The 17,042-nt window shown below is 39.9% G+C and overlaps 1 protein-coding gene across 8 annotated transcripts in view; it reads left to right on the forward strand.

Moving 5' to 3' along the window:
- The window catches only part of TCF12 (transcription factor 12), a 340,913-nt gene that overhangs the window by 243,097 nt on the left and 80,774 nt on the right, over positions 1 to 17,042 (forward strand). For all 8 annotated transcript variants that reach the window (XM_049905316.1, XM_049905314.1, XM_049905315.1 and 5 more), the window contains 2 exons: positions 1,969 to 2,104; positions 7,530 to 7,582. In XM_049905316.1, coding sequence (XP_049761273.1) covers positions 1,969 to 2,104; positions 7,530 to 7,582 — 189 coding nt within the window. The remainder of the gene's footprint in view (positions 1 to 1,968; positions 2,105 to 7,529; positions 7,583 to 17,042) is intronic.

Below are 17,042 nucleotides of genomic sequence, written 5' to 3' on the forward strand. Positions count from 1 at the left end.
GCACATTGTATGATTCCATTTATATGGAATATCTGGAATGTGTAAATCCACAGAGACAGAGAGCAGATTGGTGTTTACCAGGATCTGGAGGAAGGGGGAATGGGGAATGGCTGTTTAACGAGTATGGGCTTTTCCTTTTTGGGGTGATGAACGTGTTTGGGGACTTGATAGAGGCGATGGTTGCCCCTGTTGGGCCTGCACAAGGTGCCACCGACCTGTACACTGAGACGGAATTTAACTCCACGGCAACAGGGTTTTTTTGTTATACTTTAAAATGGTTAATCTTATGTGGACTTCACCTTAATTTAAAAAAAAAAAAAAAAATTCTGAAACATCAAAGAAATTTAAAATCATTAAATAGTAAACTGAAATGGGAGCTTTTCTGACTACTAAGATTGAGGCTGGGACTGGGCTACTGTGGTTACTGTTCCTTAATAGAGCTGAGGTTATTTATTTCTCAGTACCTTTATGATACTCAGTGGCAGAAAGGAAACTACCGGAGAGTCTGGTGATGGCAGTAAACCCACTGCCGTCGAGTCGATTCTGGCTCACAGCGACCCTGATAGGACAGAGTAGAACTGCCCCGTAGCATTTCCAAGGCTGTAAACCTTATGGAAGGAGACTGCCACGTCTTTCTCCCATGGAGCCGCTAGTGGCTTGAAACCGTCAGCCTTTCAGTTAGCAGTCAGTCAGTTTAACCACTGTGCCACCTGGGCTCCTGGTGATGGCAGTAAGGGGTGTTGAATATAGGTAGGAGGATGACAGTAAATGTCAAGGGGAATCACAGGTCTTCCCGCTTGAGGGCATCCTCTCAGTTGTATTCAGCGTTGTTTCCTAGTGAGTCTTTACTCCTGTTTTTCGAGCCAATGTGGTCTGTCTTTACTTCACCTAGCAGAAAGCTTGGAGCCAGATTCTGCCAGGCTAATCTCTTTGGCTTTATGATAGACTTGCTGGGTTAGTAGGTCAGGGCTGCTGAATCTGGATTTCAGCAAAGCACTTGACAAAGTCTAATGTCGTCCCTGTGGCATACCTCAGGGCTCTCTCCTCAGCCCTGTCATCCTCATGTTTTTTGTTCGTTTGTTTTTTAATCACATCTTTGATGCTCAGACACCAGAAAGGCTAACAGACAGACCAGAATCTAAAAAAGATAGGAAGGATGATTATTATGGACCAAATAAAACAAGATGAAACTTTTCAGAGATAAATGTTAAGTCTTGTATTTGAGACCAGAAAGCACTAGCTGAACGAGGACAATGTTGGAGGGACATGACTTAATAGCAGCCTCTGAGAAAAACTAAAGGGTCACCGGGTGTGGTCACTCTTAGCCTCTGAGTATGAGTGAACACGAGTGGGTTGTTTAAATGTTGAAAACCACACTGATCAGGACACATCTGGGGCACTGGCCTCCATTTCAGGCTCTCTGTTTTCTGAGAGACTTTGAAAAACATAAGAAAAGAAACTCCAGAGGCCAGTGTCAAGGGATGGTGAGGAAGACACTGACTCCAGATCATAAGACACAATTGAAGAAAACAGGAGTGGCTAACCATGAAATCACTGGCAATCTCCAAACAATGAGACCTATCCAAAAAGGAAAAAAGAACAGAATCAACTGCTTTGTGTGATCATAAAAGCATTCGAGCAAAGGCTGGGTGACCCATTTTCAAAAATATTCTAGAGGAGGTTCGTGCATTAAACGCAGAACTACATGTTAACTAAAGTGTCTCTCAACCCTAACGTTATATGGATCTACATAACTACTAGAAACCATTGATAATGAGGGTGGGGGGAAAAAGAAAATAATAGGCCTAAGCAGATGGCCTAATTTAACTCAATTAAACAAATACATATTGGATGCTTAAGTCTGAGGCATTGTCGAAGGTTACTATCAATAATTCAGAAGCGATGACATTGTCAGGTTTGGGTTAGTATCAGCGGGAAGATAACTTTTTCCTTGGCCTTGTTTTGTAGTCTAGTCTCCTGAGACAAGATCTAGGGCTTGGGAGCCCAGCCCAGCTGTCTTCTTCAGGAAAACCTGGGACGCCATACTATTCATTCTCTGCTACAAGTTCCAGAAGAAGACCACTCCATGACTCTGCAGCACTTGGTGAGTGTGCTTTATGGAGAACACCACCATCCTACAAATTTCGTTTCCGGTTTCGTCTTTGCTTCTGGCGGTGCTTTTAGAGGACACTTGATTTCTTGGTATCATGTTGGTGTTGGGGTTTAGCTACATAAAAATAATATATCCATTAGATATTTAATAAATTTTCACATTTACAAATACATCATAAATTTTTTATTAACAACTGGGCCATAAGTAATTTTGGGATGACTACTCTGATGCCTTCAGTCCCCACGCCATAATTTTAACAAGTTTCGGACAACCAATTTAACACTTTTTCCTGGTCTTCAATATTTTTTTTCAATATAAGAGGAACTAAAGTAAAATCTCTTGAGAGCCGGAACGCCCCAGGACTGACTTGTGTTTCCTGGTCGCAACTTTTCCACCCTTGACGGGGTGTAGTCTTACCACATTTTCTATCACTTGTTTTAGTGGAAAATATTTGCATTTTCCTTCTCTGACAGGTTTCCACCTTACACAGTTCCCACTTTGGCAGGTTTTACTGTAAATAGTGAAAAACGGGACTTAACCAGTTTTTCCTCTTATAACAGAAAATCTGTGTATTAATATTAAAATCTTGTTTTTGATTAAAATTTATATACTGCTGAGTTTACAAAGCAGTTTTATATACCTTCTGATTCCATCGATACCATAACTTCTATGGATGTAATCCTAGATTTAACATAAAACTGAAGCTCAAAAGAGGACACGTTCATAGAGTTTGTAGGTGGTTTACCCAGGGTAAAATTCATGATTTCCTGACTGGAAGTCCAGTGTTCTTAGCTTATTAATTGTTTTTACCCCCTCATTTTTTTGCTGAGGTAAAATTCAAATAACACGAAGCTAACCATTTTCAAGGGTACCAATCAGTGGCTTTTAGGACTTTCACAATGTTAGGCAGCCGTCAGCTGTACGTAACTCCAAAACATCACCTCAAAAGGAACACTGTTCCCATGAAATGGTCAGCCCCCGATTTTCCTTAGCTTCCTTCTTTTGTATCTTACACATAGCCTAGCCAGGCCGATCTGTTTCATGTTGCTGCTTACAGCAAGCTTCTGGTAGACTCTGACTCCTAATCCAGTCCGTGTGTGAGTATGGGGATTTGGGGGGATTTCTACCAACAAATCCTTTATTCGAGAAAATTAAAGTTGTAAAGACCATTTATATGAAGCATAGGCCTGCTGCTAAAATAAATATTGCCTACCAAAAGAAAATATGCCATGGTTATTCACTCCACAAATACTTGTTGACGGCCTCTAAGTTATGTATCTACCTTCTGTCAAACCTATATTTAAGTGAAATATCCTAAGTCTCTAGGTCTAGGGTATGCTTGGGGCATAAAGAGGCCTAATGATGGATCTCCACATCCAGCACTGAGAGCTCTGATGAGACGTGGCCTGCTCCCAGTATTGTGGATGATTTAGTATGTATACTGTTAGAGTGAGCCCAGATGACTTAGTGAGCCCAGATGACTTAAACCAGTCTATTTTTTGTTATTAAAGAAATGATAAATTGTAAAATGCCTTTTCTCCGTCTCCACTCTTGTTTCTCACCAAATGAGTTAGTCAGGCTAGAGACATTCATTTGAGGGGAGGTATGCAATGTCACTTAAAAGAGATATCTTGTTAGTATGCTGTGTGAGCACACACTGTGACAAAAAGCGCTACTATAGACGCTATTACTAAGAGTTCACATAGGGGGAGAATGAACTATTAGAATAGCTATGAAAAGGAAAGGGTGGGTTTCATAAAAACCCAGACTTAAAACTCAGCTTTTCTATAAATTAAAGGTTATGTCATCTTCAGTTGTTTGAGAGTCTCCTCTGTGCCCGGACTATACACACCACAGCTTCACAAAAACTTTGAGGTCATGATAGTAACCTCACGTCACAGATGAGGAAACCAAGACTCAGAGAAGCTAAATAACTTAGCCAAGATCACAGTGTTATATGGTGGCTCACTTTGATGCCCAGGAAGGCCCATTTGCCTCCTGACTAAGTGGATTATGATTTTATTCTTCATTGTTATCTCTTGATCTTAGCTGCTCCTTCTTGGCATTGCAACTTTTCATAAAATCTCAAGGTTCAAAAGACTTCGGAGATCATCTACACCAACCCCAGCAGCAGCTGAATCTATGTAGATAATTCAGGAAACAGACATTCTGAAAAACATTAATTATCCAATTCATAATTATTTTGCCAGAGAATTTAATATAAACCTAAGAGTGATGGCTGAAATTTATTAAGAGTCACCGTGCAGTAGGCACCACCCTGGGTGTCTTTCATGTATTATCTTCATCACAATGACTCCAGGAGGTGATACCCCTTCTTTATATACTGAAGCTCAAAGAGGCTAAGTAACTTGCCCAAGCTCATACACCTTTTATAGGATGGAGTTGAAATTTGAACCCAGCCAGATTATTCTTTTAACTACTATACTTTGAAGCCTCCCAAAAGTGAACTCTGAATTCCAAGCTCATGATTTTAAATCAGACATCATGTATACAATTTTATAGTGGCAGCTGATGATGAGATAAAAATACAGTAGAAACATTTCTGTTCACTCGCCTGGGAAAAACTGGCCCAAACTAAGTAGCAACATCTTTTATAAAGTAGAGTGGTAGATTCCAAACTAATAGAAACTTGTGAAAATGGCATGGTGGCGGAATCGTCTCATCTGACTTCGTGACGGCTGGGGAAGGAGGAGAATCAAGGTCAGCATCAGTAGCCCAAAGCTGATTCCTATGAGGTGGATGTCAGGCTCACCTCAGCACTTTCTGACCTGTTTACCATTTGTGGCACCAGCCATCCGTCCCACAGCACTCTCTACTTCTCTGCTGCGTTGCAATGATTGCAATGCATTGATTGCAATGGCTACACAGAACTCACAGACCATACTCTAACAAGTTATAATTCAGGATCAGGAAGGACTCAGGATACATTTCTTCAGTCAGGACAGCCTCTTCTCAGCTGTGCCTGCAGGCAGGCCTCTCTCTGGTCCCCGGCCCCTCGGCCCAGCCTCTGCCCTGCTTGAGCAAGTGTTACAAAGCACTTTTGCTATACCAGTAAGTGCCCAGAAGCACCCCGCTGTGCCAGGAACCCTTGGCCTGAAGGCACTCAGCTCTCTAGCTCCATGGGTCAGCAAGCTTAGCTCTGCCCACAAGTGCCCAGAGGCACCCCACTCCGTCAGCAAACCTCCTGCTCAAAGGACCTTAGCTTTCTCGCTCTGTGGGCTTGGAAGCCACCGTGCCGTCTCTTGCCGGTCTCCTGGTTCTGCTGCTGCTTCTCACCCTCTTGGCACCATCTCAGGTGTTACAGTTCTCTCCCTCTCTGTCGTCTGAGTCTAGGAGGTTCTCAGTGCAGGAATCCCAGGTGTCCAAAGGACCTGCTCCACTTGTAGCTCCTCTTTCTTGGTAGTGAGGCCCCCCTGCTCTGGGATTGGCTCTCTTTTAAGCCTAGCAGGATGGCAAAACTGACCAGTCTGCTTCTTAGGGTTCCGTATACCTTATTTGCATAGTCCCACCCAGGGGTGGATTATCCAATAGGCAAAGTAAGCACAGTGGTTACCTTGCTTACCAGATTCACATTTTTTCGTCACATCAAAGGTTCTGCTTCTAGGTATGGCTGGCATCTGTCTCTCTCCTGACCCCATAGTACCTTCCTACAGAATCAAAGCCTGTTTTTACAAATTTACAGGTCCTGACAACCCAGTAAGCAGGGTAAGCATGAGCTTACATGTGCTTTCTTTCTTATCTGTAGTGAACAATTTCACATGGATTTCACCACATCAAAGATGTGAAATTGTCCACTACAGATGATCTTGTTAGCATGGTAAGCACCATGTTTACCTTGCCTGTTGAAAAGTCTGCCTCCGATCATACTCAGTCATTCAATGGGAGTTACAAGACCATGGTGAGGAAGGCCATATAAAAGCAATCCATTGCCCCGCAGAGAGTTCAGTAGACTGTTGGTATAAAGAGTGTGGGTTTTGCCTAAGAGATGCTGTGTTAGTTGTGAAGAGTTGGGCTGTAGAAAAACCTCACAAAGAACCAAGCTTTTGCCTTTAAATTTCGCAAACATAGAGTGTGCCGGGTGTTGTTTATCTTTGGCACATTTTGTTTTAAGGCAATACAGGCTGCCTCTGGGATAGGAACAGAGATGCTACTGAACGATTTTTCTCCTTTTTATTGCATGAAATTTTTCCACATGCTACTTATGAAGTTGCTTTTTTAGCTTTGCAGCTTCCTGGGATATTCCCAGTAGAGAGTTCCCAGCCTCTCTTAGACAACCTCTTAGACAACCACACGTCTTGTGTCAAACAGTTTATGACTCAGGAAATATCATGCTTGCTTTTTCTCATTTTTACAGTTTTCAGAAATACTGTACTTTACATCAGCCTTCTCATGCATTCTGTCTTCCTAAAAATGAACCCCTGAAAGCCTGAATTTAATCCATTGTTCATATAAAGTTAGAAAGCTGTGCTTGTTACTTTTATGTATTTTACAATAAATAAATAAGATGGCCAAGTCTTACATTTTAAAGCTAAGTAAAATTAAAATCCCAGGTAAGGCTGATTGGGCATATGAACATGCTCATGCTTTCATTTGTATTAATCATTTGTGGATTAGAAATATACTCCTCCATCTAGGTCTTCCTTGGGTATAAGTTTATATTTAAGAATAAACTGTACAGCAATTTGTGCTGAAGCTGTAGTCCTAACTACTTGTCAGTAAAGTAAATGTTCTCACAGATACACTGATGACATCGTGTATGATGCTCACGGTTAATAGTTTGTGTAGCTTGTCTCTGACGTGACTCTCAGTGTGATGCAGACACTCACTTTATATCTCCGTTAAGGAGTCACATTCCTGACATGACCTGTTGCACCAAATACCCTTCTGCAAATGAAACGGAGATGAATGATGTGAAATGCCTGGTTTAAAACCCACTGCCTTCAAGTTGATTCCGACTCATAGCTACCCTATGGCACGTAGCAGGAACTTACCAAAAAAAAAAAAAAACACCAAGCCAGTTTCCACAGAGTTGATTCAGACTCATAATAACCCTGTTGGACAGAGTAGAACTGCCCCATTAGGTTTCCAGGGAGCAGCTGGTAGATTCAAACTGCCGACCTTTTGGTTAGCAGGTAAACTTAACAAATGAAAATTCCCTTCCCTCCCCTGTGCTTTTGGATTGTTGTTTTCATTTTTGTTTTGCCTTGTTTGCTGCTGTTTTCCCAAACTTAGGGGCTGTGTAACCATTTCAGGATGTTTTACTTTATTAGGAGGAGAACGTGTTTTGCACTGGAAAACAAGGCAGGCACTAGGAGGTAAAATTCTTCCCAGCCCAGTTGAAGTCTGATTCCTCTAATGTAATATACTAATGAAGTATATTGTTTTCCATGTGCAGATCCTTTGCAAGCAAAGAAAGTCAGAAAGGTGCCTCCCGGTTTGCCTTCTTCAGTAAGTACCCTTTTTTAACTCGGTGGTAAACAACTGGTTTTTGGTGTTCAGTATTTATTCTATTGGTGCTGAAGACACACTTTACATAGTAACTGTTCTCTGCTTAATGGAATCATTGAGATGAATCCACATTTTAGATTTCTCTGCAATGATTTGTAGCTTACTCTATGCTCTTACCCCAAGTCCCTGTCATTTGAATTCCCCTCTTGGGAAGAGGACTGGCCCGGTAGCTGTCAAAGAAGATCTCCTGTGCAGGTCTTTTGATGTTTAATTAGTCATTATGTTGCTGAACAGGAGGACAGACAGAGATTAATAGCTGAGAATCTTAGAAATTTACATTTGTAATAATCCCAGTGGAGCTAAAGACATTAAGATTCGGAGGACATGTTCGGCTCAGCTTGCCGCAGTAGGACTAAGGTTATTAATATGCATAAATCACCAAGTCAGATGTTCATTGTGAAGCCCTTGTGGATTTTAAAGCCTTCATTAAGCCTTTCCTAACTTCAGCCTAGCATCAGGAAAGCTTTCAAGCAACTAGTTTGTTGATCCCTCTTTGCTCAAAAATGTATCCTTTGAGAATAAAGGGCTTTGATGAAGGAGATAGGAAAGGTTTGGTGGAAGAGTCATTAATGACTGTGATAATCTAATGCTGTAGGGGTGTTTGTGGTATTAAATATACTTTATACCTTCAAGAAGTAAACGTGTTTATAAACGAACCTGCATGGTAAACCTACCGTTTTAAAAACTTCTGGTGCAAGGAGGGGAGATTTTTTCCCTCTTTCACTTTGCTGAGAACAAATGGGGAGCGAGGCTGTTGGATGGAGGTTCCAGTGCCTTGTAGGGCACATCCCTTTGTTGTGTAAATGGTGTTGTACTTTTATGTGGCAGTGCTTAGCACATGGGCGCAGGTGCTGCGGGGTACCTCACAGCTCATCCAAGTGCAGACTGAATGGAATCTCCGGCTTGGCAAGTAGTTGTCTAGAAGGAGCACCATGGGTCTGAGCTTTTTGTTTTTTGAGGCCAAAGTAGAGATAGTGTCTTCCTGGTTGTTTACTTCTCTCCTTTCCTGTGTTGTTCCCTGCCTTCTCTTCCATGTGATACGTGAAAACTTGAATTTGAAATCCTCTTGGAAACTCAGTTCCAGATGGATCTGAGTTTTATGCAGCTTAGGGCAGCTGTGCTGTGAACCTGCAGCCTACCTGGAAGGTTGGGTTGCAGCTGCAGACATTCTTCAAAGCTTTTGCTGCCTCAGCACTTGGGCCCACTAGAGGCTGAATAGCTGCTTGATAAACAAAATGAACACAATGCCTTAAATCATTATTCCCCAAGACAGGATTTTTTTTTTTTTTTTTTTTAGCAGCAGCTAAAAATAGTTGGGCAATTTACATTTTAACAGTTGTATGCTGTGCAGGGTAGGTGGTTCAACAGTATAACAGATGATTTCTGCTCGATTAACAGAAATCATATTAGAACTGCTAAAACACATAACAGCAGTTTTCTTGTAATTTATTACTGTCATTCTGTGAGACTAATAAAAGTTAAATTACCTATTAATATTTAGTAGAATCATACAGGTAAGAAAAATAATCAGATGAGTAAATGAAAAATTCATCTAATTTCTCCTTGTCTGACATTAATTTTGAGAAACAATATTCAGTGTTTCATAGTTCTTTCACTTTTACAATGGAGGAAAAAAAGGGCAAAATGGCCAGAAAGAGCCTGGAAGGAGAGTAGAGGCTGAAGGTCATGGGTGTTCCTTTTCATCCTGATTATAACTGCATTCACTACTTGGAGGTAACCCATTAACCCGTTGCCATCTAGTCAATTCCAACTCATAGTGAACTTACAGGACAGAGTAGAATTGCCCCATAGGGTTTCCAAGGCTGTAAGTCTGTATGGAAGCAGACTGCCACATCTTTCTCCCGTGGAGCAGCTGGTGGGTTTGAACCACTGACCTTTAGGTTAGCAGTCAAGCACTTAACCACTGCACCACCAGGGCTCCATATTTGGAGCTGGTGCTCATGTTGTCTTAGGTGTCCAGATGAGCCACAGAGAAAGGAAGAGGCACTGAATCCCAGCTAAACTTAGATTTCCTTGAGAACCACTAGGAGATTTTGCAAGCCTCGTCATATATTGTATTTTACTAGCTAGCTTAGTTTTGGATTCATTAGGTTTTTAAACGGAATTCAGAGCCTTCAGTGTTTAACATCTGCATCAAACGTGGTCATGCTACTTTGAAACCAATACAGGTGAAAACAGTATTTAAACATATTAAATGTTATTAAAAATATGTAAATAACAAAAGCATTTAGATAATTAAAAGTATATTTTCAGTTAAATCTTAGCTGGAAACCTCAAATTCATAAAAGAGGAAGAAAAAAAAAACCACTTTGATAAATTATCAACTCCTGAGAGCTCTTACGATCACACTGCATACCTTTGCGGTGCCTAAATGTGAACTGAAAGTTTCTATTTCACAGCTTTAGTTGAAAAATATTCAGGTTATAGAACTTTTGATAGTGTGGATTATAAAAAGTGGGGCATAAAAATGACAATAGGCTGAATTTTTTTTAGTCTATTGTCTTTTTTATGCCCCACTTTTTAATTATTTCATGATAATTTGAATATTACTCTACCTATACGAAACTAGAAACTTGACAGTAATATCTCTTATTTCACAGTTTTCTGCCTGTTCAGTCTGTCTTTAATCTACTTTTGCTAAAGAAAAGGTGAAAGAGCTAAGTTAGGATTGTACTGCTGATACTGCTACAAAAACAATGATAAGGTTACTTCACGTGCAGAGCATTGCTAGTCTATGTAATTTGACCATAGAGCATTGGTTAGGGGCCCTTTTTTGTTTTTGTTTTGGTAAACTGTGATATATAAAAGACCTCTTTAAAATGTTAAAAAGGAAAAATGTCACCTTGAAGACTAAGGTGTGCCTGACCCAAGCCATAGTGTTTTCAGTTGCCTCATATGCACCAGAAACCTGAACAATGAATAAGGAAGGTTGAAGAATTGCTGCCTTTGAATTTTGGGGTTGGCAAGGAATATTGAATATACCATGGGCTGCCAGAAGAACCAACAAATCTGTCTTGGAAGAATTATAACCAGAACACTCCTTAGAAGCAAGAATGTCGAGACTGCGTCTCACATACTTTGGACATATTATCAGGAGAGACCAGTCCCGGGAGAAAGACATCGTGCTTGGTAAAGTAGAGGGTCGGTGGAAAAGAGGAAGACCCTCAACGAGATGGATAGACAGAGTGGCTGCAGTGATGGGCTGAAGCAAAACAACAGTTGTGGGGATGGTGCAGGCCCAGGCAGTGTTTTGTTCTGTTGCACATAGGGTCGCTCTGAGTCAGAACCACCTTGACGGCACCTAACAACAACATGATAAATGGGTATCATAAGTACAAACCTCAAATCTTCTATTTCTCCACAAAACAAGTGAATGCTAACTTAATGTCTGTGGATGAGGGTGTGTTGAACATCATCAGAGCAGCATAGTCAGTAAGAATAAGGGAATGGTCTGCCCAAAACTGCCTGGCTCAGTTACTGTTTGGTTGTATGACCTTAGACTAGTCAGTTAGCCTTTCAGCTTCTTTTGAGGTTGAAAATGCTCTGTACTGATGGTTCTAAAACTCATATGCTCAGTATGTAACTGGAAAGCATAGTAAGCGTAACCTTCTTCCTCCTGATGAAGAAGTGGTGTTCTTAAGCACGCAGAGTCTTCCACTTGATCCTCTAGACAGGTTGAAGCATGGGGCGGAGTGGACTTGCATAGCAACAACAGTAGAATGATGCTGTTGTTGTTAGGTGCCGTAGAGTTGGTTCTGACTCAATGACCCTGTGTACAACAAAACAAAACAGTGTCCAGTCCTGCCCCATCCTCATAATCGTTGTTATGCTTGAGCCCATTGTTGCAGCCACTGTGTCATTCCATCTTGTTGAGGGTCTTCCTCTTTTTTGCTGACCCTGTACTCTGCCAAGCATGATGTCCTTCTCCAGGGACTGATCCCTCCTGACAACATGTCCAAAGTATGTAAAACGCAGTCTTGCCATCCTTCCCTCTAAGGAGCATTCTGGCTGTACTTCTTCTAAGACAGATTTGTTCATTCTTCTGGCAGTCCATGGTATGTATATTCAATATTCTTTGCCAACGCCACAATTTAAAGGCATCAATTCTTCAGTATTCCTTATTCATTGTCCAGCTTTCACATACGTATGATGCGATTGGAAATACTATGGCTTGGGTCAGGCGCACCTTATTCTTCAAGGTGACATCTTTGCTCTTCAACACTTTAAAGAGGTCCTTTGCAGCAGATTTACTCAGTGCAACGCGTCTTTTGATTTCTTGACTGCTGCTTCCATGGCTGTTGTTACCTAAACTTGTATATGTAGTATATGTGCCTGGTGCATACTGGGTGCTTTGTAAATTGTAGCTGCAGCTGTTGTTTAGAAAGCATTCATTTTCAGAAAAGGAATCTGTGAAAGGAGAGAAAACTCGTTGAATCAGATTCTGCTTCTTGGAACTCCTTCTAATTGTTTTCATTTTTGAAACTATCCAGAGTCAGTGGTGTATTTTTTAACTTTATTTTTATCATTGTTTCTCAGATGGAGAGAAATTTCTTTTTCTGTTCTTTATTTCTCAGCTTGGCATTAGTATTTCCAAACACGGATCATTTTCTTTTATATGCTGCAGAATATACAGGATTCGGAAGAAAGACACTAGAGATTTTATCATGGGAAATGTTTCCCAGAAAGTAAATGCCTAGACAAATTCCAGAATGCCTTCCCAGACCCAGATACCCAACGTTGTGTTCTTATTCAGTAGCATTTGAAGACATCTCTTCAACATCAAATCTTAACTCTGCCTCAAAATGTCTTGTCTTGCTCATTTTGAATACATTTGATTTGCAGCCTCGTACATGGGCTGGCGACATAATTATTTGTGTCATAATCAAATGTTGTGCTGGTCTTTGTCCTCTATTTTAAGTGTCTATTTTTTCACAAAAACAGTTACAGTTATCAGAGAATTTCTTCGTTTTTTATTTAGTTATGTTAGTTAAACTCTTAAATACCTTGCCATCTCACCTCATCAAGAAAAAAAAAATTTTCCAAACTACCCCGCATAGGGAGCTTCAGAGATGAATCAGATAGGCTTAGAGTTTAGAAATTGATGCCTCCCCTAATCCCCAAAATTTTATGGGATTTCATTTTGTTTGGAATGTGGCTTTTTTTTTTTTTTTAAATTAATGTGAAAGTGTTAAGTTTGAAGATTAGGGACATCGCTTGAGATGACATCCCGAGATATTCCAAAACCACGAAGACAACTAGAGACCACGTTGGATGATGTAGCATTTTCATGTACGTACGAAAAAGAATTAAGAACACTCAATAGAAAAAGTAAAAATATTAAATCCTGAAGGTGGCTAAATTGAGAATTTTTTTAGGAAAGGGACAACAGGTAGAACTTTCTGGGGCTTGTAGAAATGGATAACTTGGGGAACTGTGATATGAAAGATTGCTAGCCATCTGAACCAGTATAGAAAGGTCAAGTGTTAGAACTATAGAGAAACTGTTCTCTGATTTATCAGTGAAAATAGCAAGATAAGAAATAAGTAGACTGCTCTCAAAGGAAGTGCTCCATGGGAGTCCCTAGGATACTAAAGAGTGTTAATAGACACTTAGCAGAGACCTTTAAAGACTAGCAAGAATTCTAGTGATTCTGAAATAAACATTATTTACACACAACAGTGGCTTCAGCTGAACTTGATGAGCAAACCCTCCAGCTCTTGAACATGAATTGGGATAGGTATTTGCTTAGCTCCTTTGGTAAACAAGCATAAAGGGCACACACAACTGTACATACTTAAAGAATTTCTTATTTCTGGCTGATAATTAAACTGTCCCTATTTGAAGGCTACCAAGACACAAAATTTCCAAAGTGGCTCATTCATTCCTCTGACCTTACAGGTCAGAGTAGCAGAAAATCTAAGCATATAAAAAGAATGGTTCTGTAATCCATTCGAAACTTACATTCAGTTTGCTCAATGAATGAAAAATCTTCTTCAGGCATTAGTAAGAAGAAATAGCTACTGTTTATACTGATAGTAACCGCTGTTCCAAACAGTGTCAGATTCTATCAGTGTAGATACCCCAGAGATAATAGGGTTTTAACCCATAGTTCCTGAGACCCTCATTTTTATTAGGAGCCGGTAATGTCTTTGATCTGATTTCAAGTCAGAAAGCAGAAGGAAAAGTAACGAGTGAGTGAGTCCTATGGATTCAGTTGTTTGTACTGATGTGGTTGTACAACCACAGTGATCCTTGCTGTTCTCTGACTTCTCTGTCCATTTTTAAAGAAGAAAGAAGGACATGGCGGAATTCCAGAGGCAGCTAACATTTAAGGTTTATTGGGCTCTTCAACTCTGAGCTGTGAATTGTTCAGATCTCTAAGATCCCAATATACCTGTGTAAGGTGTGTGGCTTTTAAAGGATGTATGCTTGAATTCTATAAATGATTTTAGAGTTTAAGCCTACTGTTGGGGTGTCCAGCATCAGTAGAAATGTTTGTTTGTTTACCTAGTATGACTGAGGTTTTTTTTTTTTTCAAGGATGGGAAAGAAGGACTAAATTTTAAAAATTCCGTATTTTATCACAGGACATTTGTTGTTGTTACATGGTGTCGAGTCGGTTCTGATTCATAGCAACCCTATGCACAACAGAATGAAACACTGCCCAGTCCTGCACCATCCTTATAACCTTTGTTATGCTTGAGCTCATTGTTACAGCCACTGTGTCAGTCCACCTCATTGAGGGTCTTCCTCTTTTCTGCTGACCCTGTACTTTACCAAGCGTGGTGTCCTTCTCCAAGAACTGATCCCTCCTGACATGTCCGAAGTATGTAAGACGCAGTCTCGCCATCCTTGCTTCTAAGGAGCATTCTGGTTGCACTTCTTCAGAGACAGATTTGTTCGTTCTTTTGGCAGTCTATGGTATATTCAGTATTCTTCGCCAACACCACAGTTCAAGGGCATCAATTCTTCTTCAGTCTTCCTTATTCACTGGCCACTTTCACATGCATGTGATGTGATTGAAAATACTATGACTTGGGTCAGGTGCACCTTAGTCTTCAAGGTGACATCTTTGCTTTTCAATACTTTAAAGAGGTCCTTTGCAGCAGATTTACCCAATGCAGTGTGTCATTTGATTTCTTGACTGCTGATTCCATGGCTGTTGATCGTGGATCCAAGTAAAATGAAGTCCTTGACAACTTCAGTCTTTTTCCCATTTATCATGATATTGCTCATTGGTCTAGTTGTGAGGATTTTTGCTTTCTTTATGTTGAGGTGCAATCCATACTGAAGGCTGTGGTCTCTGATCTTCATTAGTAGGTGCTTCAAATCCTCTTAACTTTAAGCAAGCAAGGTTGTGTCATCTGCATAAAGCAGGTTGTTAATGAATCTTCCTCCAATCGTGATGCCTTGTTCTTCTTCATATAGTCCAGCTTCTCGGATTGTTTGCTCAGCATAGAGATTGAGTAGGTATGGTGAAAGGGTACAACACTGACGTACACCTTTCCTAACTTAAAAGCAATCAGTATCCCGTTGTTCTGTCCGAACTACTACCTCTCGATCTCTGCAAAGGTTCCTCATGAACACAATTAAGTGTTCTGGAATTCCCACTCTTCGCAATGTTATCCATAATTCGTTATAATCCACACAGTCAAATGCCTTTGCATAGTCAACAAAACACATGTAAACCTTTTATATGGAGAGGAAGACAAGGTGATTTAAAGAAACAAATTTAGGTTTAAATTTAGAAAAATAGGGGTAAATTTAAGGTAACCACAAAGGTGACAAACTATGCTACACATCAAAATAAAATACAACAAAAAAAATACTCAGCAAAAACAAAATCAACAACAATGAAGCAGAGGAAAAGACAATATATAAAGATAAGCTACTCAGCACAAAAAATTGAGTGGGAAAAAGAAGCCGTCAACAACACACAAAAAAACACATCAGAATGACGGCACTAAATTCATACCTATCCATGACTACGCTGAATGTAAGTGGACTAAGTGTACCAATGAAGAGAGAGAGTGGCAGAATGGATAAAAAAAACATGATCCATCTATATGCTGCCTACAAGAGACACACCTTACACTTAGAGACACAAACAAACTAAAATTCAAAGTATGGAAAAAAAGTATATCAAACAACCAACAATCAAAAAACAGCAGGAGTGGCAATGTTAATTTCTGACAAAATAGACTTTAAATTTAAATCTACCACAAAAGATAAGGAAGGACAGTATATAATGATTAGAGGAACAATATACTAGGAGGTTATAACCAGATTAAATACTTTTAAAACCCAGTGACAGGGCTGCAAGATACATAAAACAAACTCTATCAGCACTGAAAAGTGAGGTAGACAGCTCCACAATTACAGCAGGAGACTTCAACACACCACTTTCAATGAAGGACAGGACATCCAGAAAGAAGCTCAATAAAGACACGGAAGATCTAAATGCCACAGTCAACCAACTTGACCTTATAGACATACACAGAACACTCCATCCAACAGCAGTCAAGTATACTTTTTTTTCTAGTGCACATGGAACATTCTATAGAATAGACCACATATTAGGTCAAAAAGCAAGCCTTAGCAGAATCCAAAACATTGAAATATTACAAAGCATCTTCTCTGACAATAAGGCCAGGAAAGTAGAAATCAGTAACAGAAAAAGCAGAGAAGAGAAATCAAACACTTGGAAACTGAACAGTACCCTGCTCGAAAAAGACTGGATTATAGAAGACATTAAGGTTGGAATAAAGAAATTCATGGAATCCAGTGAGAATGAAAACACTTCCTATCAGAACCTTTGGGACACAGTGAAAGTAGTGCTCAGAGGTCAGTTTATATCAATAAATGCACACATCCAAAAAGAAGAAAGGGCCAAAATCAAAGAATTATCCCTACAACTTGAACAAATAGAGAACAACAAAAGAAACCTTCAGGCAACAGAAGAAAGCAAATAATAAAAATTAAAGAAGAATTAAATGAAATAGAAAAACAATTGAAAGAATTAACAAGACCAAAAGCTGTTTCTTTGAAAAAATCAACAAAATTGATAAACCACTGGCCAAACTGACAAAAGAAAAACAGGAGAGGAAGCAAATAACCTGAATAAGAAATGAGATGGGCAATATTACAATGGATCCAACTGGAATTAAAAGAATCATATCACATTACTATGAAAAATAGTACTCTAACAGATTTGAAAACCTAGAAGAAATGGATGAATTCCTAGAAACACACTACCTACCTAAACTAACACAAACAGAGGTAGAACAACTAAATATACCCATAACAAAAAAAGAGGTTGAAAAGTAATCACAAAACTCCCAACAAAAAAAAAAGCCCTGGCCCAGACAGCTTCACTGCAG

This window comes from Elephas maximus, chromosome 13 (assembly GCF_024166365.1).
Source record: "Elephas maximus indicus isolate mEleMax1 chromosome 13, mEleMax1 primary haplotype, whole genome shotgun sequence".
NCBI lineage: Eukaryota > Metazoa > Chordata > Mammalia > Proboscidea > Elephantidae > Elephas > Elephas maximus.